We start from the raw sequence: 12,784 nt of genomic DNA on the forward strand, positions 1-12,784 counted from the left end.
CCCTCGATGTCAGCAAATATAATCTATTAAGTTTCTGATCACAATCCAACTTTAAGAACGTTCACAGTGTAAAAGCTACACAAGCATTACAAAGGAACAATAATTTTATGTTTCTTATGTAAAATACAGAACATCATGCTTACCATTTGCGTTCCCACACTTAATGCAAGTGCAACTACGAGTTTACGCTCTTTAGTGCTGGGACCATTGAGAGCATTTTCAGCCAGGACTAGGGCTGACAGCACATCCAGGCGTCGCTCACTGTACTTCTTGTCAGATATTACTCTTTTCTAAAAGGAACAATATGATCAAAAATTTTCCTAACAATCGATCCTGTTCCTGAAATCTAAATCTGCAATGATAGCAAGCTAGCACCATGAGCAAAATGCCCCAGCTGGGAAACTATGTAATGTGGAGTTAATTCATTCATTCATTCATATTTTCTCACTCACTCTCTCTCTCACACACACACACACACACACACACAAAGACACACTCATTTGTTATTGATAAAGTTTCAGTTTGCTTAGGCAAAATTGTGACTGTTGTATTTTACCATAATATCTACAATTATATTTCTTAAAGTCTATGCTGGATCGCTATCATTGGAAGCTTCCGTAAATTTTCTCCCTAGTTTCCCTCCCCCATCATTCAAATAAAAAAGTGATGCTGAGTCTTTGCAAACGGTCATCAAAACCAATAATATTACAAATTTATTCAAGCATAAGATATTACCGTCTAGACTAGAAAATAGCTAAAATCAAGAAAAAAAATCCCAACATTTAGTCATTGCATAGCCCTGACAATATAACCTATAAACACAAAAATCCAGATACAGAAATTGAGAAATTGAAAGTATAAACCTTAGCAACAGAAATTGAATTCAGGGCCTGATGTTGAAGATACTGAGCAATATGACACACAGAATCTGCTATAACCATTGTCCTCCTGTGGATGGTGTGTTCAATTGCCTAAAAACAAATGAAAACGATGGGCGGTTTATTGTAACAGCAATGAATCTTTTCAAAACAGATCTTGAATGCTTTAACGAGTGAAGAATTGGTGTATTGAAAAAAGCTTGTATCAAAAACATTTTGTAAAACATTTAGTTAGCTCATGGAAGATTTGTTTTAATATTAATACTGATAAGCAGCTGGAATCTTCCAGATTTCAAGTGGAAACTACAAGAACCACCAAAGCACATTTCCTGATAAATATTCTACAAAAAACTTGCATTTATACAACATCTTGAGTATACAAAATTTTCCTTATTGCTACATAGTCGCATGAAGCCAAAAGCATAGATATTGAGGAATGATCAGAATCTCGGTCAGTGCCAAGTTGAATGGCATCATAAATAAGTACCGGGAGATGGAGAGGATCTGAGAAGAAACTAAAGAATGTGGGGCTGAAACAGATGAATAGTTAATGGGATCAGGAACCAATGTAGTCTTTAACGGAAGCATTTGCATCAATCTTCAGCCAGAACTATCTAATGGATTCTCCATTTCAGCTGTTTCTGGAGGTCCCCAGCACCAAATACTGGTATTCATCCAATTTGATTAACTCCACATTTTATCAAGCAACAGCTGAAGATAATGGACACCGCAAAGGTTATGGACTCTGACAACATTCTGGCAATTGTACTGTAGATGAGTTGTAGAACAAGCAGCATCCCAATCCAAACAGTACAACTACAACACCTGTTTGAAAATGTGGAAAACTACCTGAAACATTCTGTACACAAAAAGCAGGACAAATCTGACCCAGTTAAGTACTGCTTCATAGGTCTGCTCTCAATTATCATGGAACTTATCATCAAAAATGCTATCAAGCAGCACTTGAGAAGGAATAACCTGCTCATTGATGCTTAGCTTGGATTTTGTCAAGACCATGCAGTTCCTGACTTCATTTTGGGCGGCACGGTGGCACAGTGGTTAGCACTGCTGCCTCACAGCGCCAGAGACCCGGGTTCAATTCCCGACTCAGGCGACTGACTGTGTGGAATTTGCACGTTCTCCCCTTGTCTGCGTGGGTTTCCTCTGGGTGCTCCGGTTTCCTCCCACAGTCCAAAGATGTGCAGGTCAGGTGAATTGGCCATGCTAAATTGCCCGTAGTGTTAGGTAAAGGGGTAAATGTAGGGGTATGGGTGGGTTGCACTTTGGCGGGACTTGTTGGGCCGAAGGGCCTGTTTCCACACTGTAAGTAATCTAATCTAATCTAATCTAATTACAGATTTGATTCAAATACGGACAAAAGAGCTCACTCTTAGAGGTTAGTTGAGAACAACTGTCTTTAATTTCAAGATTGATTTGACCGAGTGCAGCATCAGGAACTCTATGAAAACTTGTCAGTTGTAATGGAAGGAAATATCTCTGCTGGTTAGAATTGTACCAGGCTCATAGGAAGATGTCTGCACTTTGTGAAGGTTAATAATCTCAATCCCAGGACATTAATGTTGGACCCAGGACCCAATTATCTTCCGTTGTTTTATCAATGACTTTACAATTTAATAAGATCAACAGTGGGGATGTTGGCTGATGATTGCATAAGTTTCAGCGCAATCATGGTGACTCAGATACTGAATCAGTTCATGTTCACCTGCAGCAAAACCTAGGCCACATCCAAATTTGGGCTGGAGGGTGAGCATATTTGTGTCGCACATCGGTCAAGCAATCCCATCTCCAGAGAATTTAAACCGTCATCTCCTTGATGTTAAATTGCTAAATGCCTCAAAGTCATTGAGATAATCAGTGGCCAGAAAATGAACTGGAAAGCCAAACTTCCGGTCCAACAATAGGTCAAATCTTGGAATTCTGTGTCAAATAACACATTGTTTGTCTCCCCGAAGAATGTCCACCATTGACAAGGCACAAGCAAGATGGTGTATCATGGAATACCCTCCACTTGCTTGGATTAGTGCACATCCAACAACACTCGAGGAGCATGGCACCATTCAGGAGTGTCAAAGTGCCAATACTTGATTGGCACCTCATTTGCAATCTTCACCACTAATGTATAGTGCTAGAGCCCCCATCTACAAGATCCACTGCAGCAACTCACCAAAGCACCTTCCAAACCCACAAGCCCATCCATCTAGAGGGCAGCAGACACAGGGAAACAACATTACCTGCAAGGTCCCCTCCAAACCATATATCATTCTGACATGGAAATATATTGCTAACCCCACACTGTCCTTGGGTCAGAATTTAGGTAATTCCTTCCGAACAACACTGTGGGTGTTACTGTTTCCAATGTTTAAGAGGGCAGCTGATGTTAATGGCAATAACATTTTCAAAGTAATAATGAAAGGACAATAATGCTGGCTTAGTCAGCAACTTCCATATCTCAAAAATGAATGCAAAAACATTTTCGTATGTGTTAAACTCCAATTGTGAGTTTTCACATACCTATTTTTATTGCTCTTTTGAGACATTAACTATTCAGGAAATAGGACAGAATCTGATGTATTTCAGGAAACTTTTTATTCAGTAACAAAAACCAAAACTGCAAACGTTATGCAGCAACTTTAGACTTCATAGCGCCAGGGGCCTAGGTTCAATTCTAGCCTTGGACGACTGGCTGTGTGGAGTTTGCACATTCTCCGTGTCTACGTGGTTCTTCTCCAGGTGCTCCAGTTTCCTCCCACAATCCAAAGATGTGCAGGTTAGGTGAATTGGCAATGTTAAATTGCCGACAGTGTTCAGGGATGTACAGGTTAGGTGCATTAGTCAGGGGAAATGTAAAGTAATAGGGTAGGGGAATGGGTTTGAATGGGATACTCTTCAGAGGGTCGGTGTGGACTTGTTGGGCTGAAGGGCCTGTTTCCACACTGTAGGGATTCTATGATTCTATGAACCTTGCTGGCTCAATGTGGGTATTGCCTCCTGATTAAACCTAGGACTCAGCTGGTATGTGGGTTGGACTCTCTCAGCAGACTGAGAAGGTACATGATTCACTGACCTATTTTCCTTGGGTCTTCTTCTCGACCAACTGGGTTTTCATTTTCTGCTCACCTCTTCTAATGCACTTCCAAATAGTGAGCCTCCAGAGGTGAAAGTCATTAGTGAAATTCAGCCACTTATCAGAATCAATGTCCACCATCTTCATATATCACAGGCCAGTGTCCTTGTACAGTGGTACAGATTTCCAGGAGGTCATGACCAGTGGCCAGTTCACTATTCAGGAAGCCTTTGGGCATATGACCATCAAGCATCTGACAGACATCGTCAGGTCAGTGCAGGTATCATTGTACCAGTACCAAGTGGATGTTGACAAAATTAGCGCACACTGAATTGGTAATCTTATCTTGTCAAGGGGTGCCAAGGACAAATTGGAGATAGTGAAGGTGGAAATTGCTCAGCCTTTTCTTCTCCCTAATACGTATTGTCCAGATGTCATCACTTTACAGAGTGCACTAGGGAACAGGTTTAATAGTTGCTATATTCCACTCTTTTACTTAGCTTGAACTTAACTCTTTTACTTAGCTTTGGAATGCATAAGTTGACCGAGCATCAAGTGACACACTGCTGGTGATTGCGGAGCCTAGTTACACAAAGCTAACAACAATCTCCAATATCTGTGTGAATGCTAATAGGTTTAGCAACATCCCTGGCTATGGTACTCCTCTTTTGATGTTGATGGTCAAACCAAATTGTTAACAGGCATGTAAAATCTCACTATTTGTTGCTAGAGGTATTCCTTAATGTGGAACATTAATGTGGCATCATCTGCACACAGCAACTCTGAGAGGACTTGGTATCTTTGTCAGAGATTTTGGAAAATAAATGTGCAGTTTTTTGTTTTCTTTGACACCCTCTGTAGATGAAATGAGGGGATATGCAGTAATTACCAAAGGATATCAGCAGTAGAACACAACCTTGCTTGAAGCTACTGCAGATCTCAAAATGTTGCTGTCACAGCTGACCCTAACCATCATTCTATCATGGAAAGAAGTCACATTGCCCACTGAAAATGTTCAGTCTGTTTATTCTAAAGTCTTCCTTGGTTCACAGAATTTATCTTATGGCAGCCAGACTAAGATCTTGACAATTGTGGATCTTCCAGTTCTGAACCTATACTGGGATTTAGAGTAAATTCATTCAGCCAGAATCCGTGTTTGAAGAGGGCAAATGGGCAAATATTTAACTTGTGATGCTCAGCCAGGAGATGGACTGGAGTTCTGCATGCAGATCTGGTCTCCACAATACAGGGAAAATGTGACTGCGCTGGAGAAAATGCAAACGCAATTTACCAGGACATTGACGAGGCTGAAACAATTCAGTTATGAAGAGAGTGGATAAGCTGGGGTTCTTTTCCTTGGAGTAGAAGAGGCAGAGGGGGACCAGACTGAGATGCAAAAGTTCTGAAGGGCATAAACTAAGTAGGTAGGGAGCAATTTTTCACTTAGTACAGAGATCAATAGTCAAGGGTAAAGTTTTAAAGCGAGGAAGAGGAGTTGTGGAAGGGACAGAAGGAAAAATACCTTTCACCCAAGTTATGGGTACTGGCTTAAAAGGGTGACAGAGTCAGGAACCCTCAAGACTTTCAAGAACTATTTAGATAAACACTTGAAATGTCATGGTATAAAAAAGGTTACAAGACAAGTGCTGGTAAATGGAATTAAAATCAATGGGTCCTTGATGAACAGTTGTGCTCATGATGACTGAAAAGCCCATTTCCATGTTTTAAAAAGTTCTATGAATCTATGCATCAATACTTTTTCAATCACTGCAGTCACCTTTATGCACGCACAAGATCACAGCTTTTGTGCCACGTGTATCAGCACCGACACTCCCTCCCACCCCCAGCAGAAATAAACAAGTGTCATGTAGCTGCTGGAGTACCAAGTTCCCAAAGTTGATGAGCTCAAGAAATGCAATATCATCAATGAAGTTCTGCTCTTAGCAAACACGCTTTGCTGAGCTCCTCCAGAGTGGGTTTCACATACAGCTCTCCAATGAAAGGCAGGCCATGGTGTCCAGAGCTTTCTCAGTGATCACCCACTAATAAGTTTCAATTCTTCTCTGGCTGCAGGAGAGATGCTAGAGGACAATCAATGTGGCATTGTAATTCAAGAAGGGAGGAAGGGATAAACCAGGAAACCATAGGCCAGTCAGTTTAAACTCAGTGGTGGAGAAACTATTGGAAGCAATGATGAGGGAAAGATTAATCAAGAAGTCGGCATGGCTTTATTAAAGGCAGGTAATGTCTGCCCAATTTGATGGAATTTTTCAAAGAACTGACCAGGTATGCAGATGAGGGAAATTCATTTGACAGCCTACGTGGACTTCAGGAAGATCTTTGATAAGGTCCAGCATTGGAGACTGATAACAATGGTAAGAACACATGAGATTCAAAGAAATTTGGTTAACAGTATCCAGAATTGACTGAGTGGCAGAAAGCAGAATGTGATAGGCCAGGATGTTTTCGTGACTGGAAGATCATGCCCAATGGATTTCTGCAGGGATCAGTATTGGGTCTGTATAAAATCAAGTGTTATTGCTTGTGGTATATATAAATGGTTTAGACTTGAGTGCAGAAGGGTTGATCAGTAAGTTCACAAAAAATGGTGGGATGGCAAATAGTGAGGAAGATAGCCTTAGATTAAAGGAGAATATAGACAGAATACAGATGAACTGATCAATGATAAATGGAATTCAATCCAGATAAATGTAAGGTGATGCACTTGGTCAGGACAAACAAGACAATGGCATACCTGATGAGTTTGGAGGTACTGAGGATCACTTGCACTGGCCCTTAAGATACTGGGACAAGTGGATGAAGTGATTAAGACAGTTTATGGAATATTTGACTTTATTAGCTGAGGCACAGCATTTAAGAACAGGGAGGTTATTTGGAATTGTATAAAACATGGTGTCTAGGCTGAAGATTTTCAGTTATGAACAGAGATTGGCTAGATTGGAGTTGGTTACGTCAAAGCAGAGATGACTGAGGGGGAAAGTAATTGAGATGTATAAAATTATGTGGCACATAGATAGGCTAGGGCAGACAAAGAATTTTTCCCTTTGGAGGAATCAATGACTGGGAGAATGGACTTAAGGTAAAAAAGACAGTTTAAAGGGAGATGAAAAGAAACTTTTTTTCACTGATATGCTGATGGGAATCTGGAATCCAATGCCTGTAAGGATGAGAGAAAGGCAAAAACCGCATAACATGTATGCCTTGACATTGCAAGGGCCCAAAACTATGAGGCAAGTGCTGGAAAATGGAATTAGAATTGTTAGATGCTTGGTTTTGACCAGTGAAGATTCAATGGGCCAAAAAACCTTTTTCTGTGTCGGAGATGTCTTTGCCTCATTACAACTCAAGATAGTGCTCCACCCACTTACACAGCTATTTATTGCAGTTGTTGATGACCTCTCTTAAGTAGAGGTATAGAGTCATACAGCATGGAAACAGATCCTTTGGTCCAATTCATCCATGCTGACCAAGTTTCCCAACTAAACTACTGGGGGCAGCACAGTGACTCAGTGGTTAGCACTGCTGCCTCACAGCGACAGGGACCCGGTTCAATTCCAGAATCAGGACAATGTCTGTGTGGAGTTTGCACATTCGCCCCGTGTCTGCATGGGTTTCCTCCCACTGTCCAAAGACAGGCAGGTTAGGTGAATTGGCCAAGCTAAATTGCCAAGCTGTATTGAGGGATGTCTAGGTTAGCTGCATTAGTCAGGGGAAATGTAGGGTCTGGGTGGGATAGTCTTCGACGGGTGTGTGGACTTATTGGGCCAAAGGGCTTGTTTCCACATTATAGGAGTTCTAGTTCTAATTCAAACAGTTCATACAGTCCCACTTGCCTTCATTTGACACATATTTCCCCAATCTTTTCATATTCTTGTACCTGTCCAAATGTTTTTTTTAAATGCTTTAACTGTATCTGTATCTACCACTTCCTCTGGCAGACCATTCTACAAGCGAAGCATCCCTTGTGCGAAAAAGCTGCCCATCAGGTCCCTTTTAAACCTTTCTCCTCTCATCTTACAAATATGCCCCCTAGTTTTGACCTTCCCCACCCTAAGGAAGAGACCTTGGCTATTCACTTTATCTGTGCCCCTCATGATTTTATAAACCTCTATAAGGGTGACCCCTCAACATCTTACACTCCAGTGAAAAAGGCCCCAGCCTATCCAGCCTCTCCTGACAACTCAACCCCTCCAGTTCCAGGAACATTCTGGTAAATCTTTTTTGAATCCTCCCCAATTTAATAAATATAGCAGAGCATCCAGAAATGTTCATTATACTCCTCCTTTTCAATGGATCTACATTCTGTGCTGAAGGACCTGTTCCCCTTTTGATCCCAAACATGGTCCTAGCATTCAGAGAACGAATAACATCAAGATATTCTGGAAGCGTTATCAGTAAGTCACTGGTGGACCAAAAGACCACAATATATAGACACAGAATTAGGCCACTCAATCATGGCTGACATGGTTCTCAACTCCATTCTCCTGCCTTCTCCTCATAACCCTTGATCTCCTTACCTATCAAGTACACGTCGTAAACACACTCTGTCATTCAGTTTCCTCATTCTTCTGCAATAGTGAGCTCCACAGATTTACCACCCTCTGGCTGAAGACATTCTTTGTCATCTTAATTCCCTCTTCACACTGAGGCTGTTGCCTCCAGTCATAGCCTCTCCCACTAGTGGAAACATCTTCTCCCCTTGGCACTCTATCTAGGCCACTTAGTATTCCATAAGTTTCAATCAGATTCCCCTCATCCTTCTAAACTTGTAGAAACCCAGAGTCCTCAACTGCTCCTCATAAGGTGACCCAGCATAATGATGGACTTCAATTCATGCAGCCCTTGGTGCATTCAGATCTCTCTTGTACTTAAGGGGAGTGGATTGTAGCGCTTTAATTGTAGATTCCATCATTGTGATGTTAGCCTTGAACCAATCGGTATTTCTCATTTTTGCTTCTGAAATGTTGAGTGAGGTACTGTAAGCAAAATGGAATGTAATTTGAGTCACCATTTATAACAGCACAGACACTCAACAGATTGAGATACTTGAGAGTGAAGAAAGAGATTCCTTCATTGATGTAAGGACTGTAGGAAATTGATAAAATGTTCAGAAGTTTGGCAATGACTAGCTATTTCATAGAGAACAGCATGGTCAGCCAACAGCATGCTGTTTCTCAAACCTTTCTCAGTTACAAAGCTAACTCACGAAGTTGGATCAGAGACGAGGAGCGGAAGTATGCCACCTGCTGAGTGGATTAAGCAGTGTAGTTCCAGCTTCTGGTATGAAAAGAGGAGCACAGGCTCTATTATGTGGAAATGTTTGAAGGTGAGAGATAAAAGGAAGCATTCGAGATGTCTCGAGATAGTGAGAACTGCAGATGTTGGAGATCAGAGTTTTTCAGTATTCAGGAGTCTTCCAGGTCAGAAAGGATGATAATTCTTTTGTATTGGCTAGTCAAAATATTGCTTATTTACTGTAATGTATTAATTTTGAGTAATCTTATATTATCATGTGCATTCAAGTTTTACAGATTCCCTACACACACAAAAAAATGGAAAATCAAAAATGGTGTTCTAAAGTAAACTTTCAAATTTTCTTAAAGAACTGAGGATAGATTGATCAACCAGCTTTTCAGTAAGGGTGAATCATTTGTTTCCATCTACTTCTCTGTTTTGCGCCTTTTTACATTCTTCAAATTATGGCCAGGACTTGTTAAAATTCCCAACTATCAGCCTAATTGAAAAACTGAATATATCTTCACAACTGAATCAGTAAGAAACAACGACTTATGGTTATCTTGCACTTTTCATCACTTCATTTCAATGTTTTCAAAATGCTTCACAAACTTTTGAATGCAGTCAAATGTGACAACTCCTTGGAGAGAAGGAAAAAAAAATCTGATGTGTGTTTTCAAAATCACAAGGAGTCCAGACAGAGCAGATAAGTAGCTGGCCCTGCAAAGGATCAGGAACAAGAGGACACAGACTTAAAGTAATGTGCAAACACAGATGATGAGACAGAAGCCTTTTTCACACAAATTGTTCTGGTCGACAGAGTCAATTGATGCATTCAAGAGAACATTGTATGATTTTTTTTAATAGAAATATGCCAGGGTATAGAAAAACAAGATTTGGCAAATGGCAGAGAGTCACAAATGTTCCTTGGAGAGCCAGTGAAGACATGAGCCGAATTAACTCCTCTACCTTAACAATTCTGAGATTGGTAATCACTAACTGCCTTTAAACCAACTGGCTCAGGTCGTCATTTCAGAGGACAGGTAATAGTCTCCTTGCCTGATGAAGGAGCAGCGCTCTGAAAGCTAGTACTTCCAAATAAACCTGTTGGACTATAACCTGGTGTTGAGGGATTTTAACTTCATCCACCCCAGTCCAAAACCGGCACCTCTACACCAAGAAACACAACAGGAAATTCAAAAGAAAAAAACTCTTCACCCAAAGAGTGGTGAGAATATGGAACTCACTCCCACAAGGAAGATTTGAAGTGAACAGTATAAATACATTTAAAAGTAAACTAGACACGCATATGAAGGAGAAGCGAATAGAAGGTTTTGAATGGAAATTCAAATAAGGAAAAACAGGAGAATCAAGTGGAGCAGCAAACCAGCAGGGATTGGTTTCTGTGCTATATCTCAGAATACTGTATACAGTTCTGGTCAGCCCTCTATACGAAGGATGTTGTAAAACTTGAAAGGGTGTCAAAAAGATTTACAAGGCTGTTGCTGGGGACTAAGATTTGAGCTATAGGGAAAGGCTGAATAGGGTGCAGCTGTTATTCCTGGAGCATCGATGGCTGAGGGGTGACCTTGTAGAGGTTTATAAAGTCATGAGGGACATAGATATGGTAAATAGTCAAAATCTTTTTCGTAGGGTGGTGGGAGTCCAAATCTAGAAGGCATAGTTTTAAGGTGAGAGGGGAACGATTTAAAAAGGAGCTGAAGGGTAACTTTTTCACACAGAGGATGGTGCGTATGGAAGGAGCTGCCAGAGGAAGAGATGGAGGTGGGTACAATTACAACATTTAAAAGGCATCTGGATGGGTATATGAATAGGAAGGGTGTGGAGGGATACGGGACTAGTGCAGTTTAAGAAACCTGGTCAGGATGAATGAGTTGGACCAAAAGGTCTGTTTCCATGCTGTATGATTTTGTGTCTCAATGTAATCCTATAAATCCTATGAATCCAAGAGACAGCTATTTAAATGGAACAAGTCAGACCTGTATCCTTTTTTTACTCTGTTAAGCTGTTTTATAAATGCAAGTTGCTTTTCCTGAATCATTCAGATTCTTGGATTTGGCCCTATCTGAGTATGAGCTGTATGATTATAAGATGTGGCGTACATAGACAAAGATGTCTCCTTTGTAGAAGTTTAGAATTTAATGGAAGACGATGGCTTAGTGGTATTATTACTGGACTGTTAATCCAGAGACCCAGGTAATGTTTGGGGACTCAGGTTCGAACTCCACCATGGCAGATGGTGATATTTGAATTCAATAAAAATCTGGAATTAAGACTCTCACGATAACTATGAAACCATTGCTGATTGTTGGAAAAACCCATCTGGTTCACAAATCTCCTTTAGGGAAGGAAACTGCCATCCTTACCTCGGTCTGGCCTACATGTGACTCCAGACCCACAACAATGTGGTTGACTCTTAACTGCCCTCTAGACAATAAGGGATGGGCAATAAATGCTGGTCCAGCCAGCAACGCCCTTATCTAGCAACAAATTCAAAAAAGAAATTCTCCTGTTCTTGTATCAAAAGAATGAGGCAGTGAATATGCAGAAGGTGCCTCAGTAAAAGTAGTTCTATCATCACACAGAAAAACAAAAATCATGAAAATAAATAAATCTGAACTCAACATTGGTAGCACTAATGAAAAAACAAATTGAGTAACTAAGAGACCCATATTCCCAACAGCTTACCTTTAGAAGCTCCACAAGTCTGCATAAAGCTTTCACTGATGTTTTGGTCATGGGTTTCTGCATTGACATGTACAGATTCATTGTGGTTCGGATAATATTACTGAGGCTGTTTGCATACAGAATACCCTAAAGATGATTTAAAAAGTTTAATTAAAGTTGGTCTTTTACAAACATATTTTGTGACGGTAAAACACTGAATTAATTTATTTTCAACTATAGTCTATGTCAATTGAAATCGACAAGTAAAGTAGGCCTAAAAATCTGTTGGAGTATGGCATCCCATGGCATGTCTAGTTAGACAGAGCTTTCTGCTACCTTGAGTGTAAAATGTTTTGCTCACTGTTGTTAGAAGCCCAAACAGTTTTGGGTATCTGGAACTCTGATAAATACAGGGGTTCACAATTTACAAGAATCCAATTTACAACCCTTGTACTTAAGAACACAATCTCATTCAGGGTTGTTACTTTAATGATCCAAAATAGGAACATTATGAACAGTTTCTTTATACTGCCCTGCATTGTGTTTCAATTTACGTACAAATTGATTTGTGAACGGACCCCATTTGCAACTTGGGGAATGCCTGTAACTGAACCAATGGGACATTAACTTGACCTTTGAGAACTAAGGACTGAAGAATCAGAGAAGTGTCAGAGAATTAGCAAATTCAATATTAAATTAAGTGCAGAAAAAGAGAGGTAGAAAGGAAAAGCACTAACTAAAAATTTAATATTTAAAAAACTCATTCTTGCCAAGTCATCACACATCTGAGTATTCACTTATTAGGTCAGATAAGTTGAATGGCAACCATCAATATCATGCTGTTAAAAACAGTATTGCTAATAATTACTATTTAACT

General features: G+C 40.3%; 1 protein-coding gene across 1 annotated transcript in view; it reads right to left on the reverse strand.

Moving 5' to 3' along the window:
* Nucleotides 1–12,784, reverse strand: part of washc4 (WASH complex subunit 4) — a 133,676-nt gene that overhangs the window by 37,459 nt on the left and 83,433 nt on the right. Inside the window, exons 15-17 of the mRNA XM_043713263.2 lie at nucleotides 11,929–12,054; nucleotides 864–971; nucleotides 144–290 (exon numbers count right to left, since the gene is read on the reverse strand). Of these exons, the coding sequence (XP_043569198.1) occupies nucleotides 144–290; nucleotides 864–971; nucleotides 11,929–12,054 (381 nt within the window). The remainder of the gene's footprint in view (nucleotides 1–143; nucleotides 291–863; nucleotides 972–11,928; nucleotides 12,055–12,784) is intronic.

The sequence above is a fragment of the Chiloscyllium plagiosum genome, unplaced genomic scaffold (genome assembly GCF_037043375.1).
Source record: "Chiloscyllium plagiosum isolate Xiang-an unplaced genomic scaffold, Cpla_swu_hap1 HiC_scaffold_23, whole genome shotgun sequence".
In the NCBI taxonomy this organism is placed as follows: Eukaryota; Metazoa; Chordata; class Chondrichthyes; order Orectolobiformes; family Hemiscylliidae; genus Chiloscyllium; species Chiloscyllium plagiosum.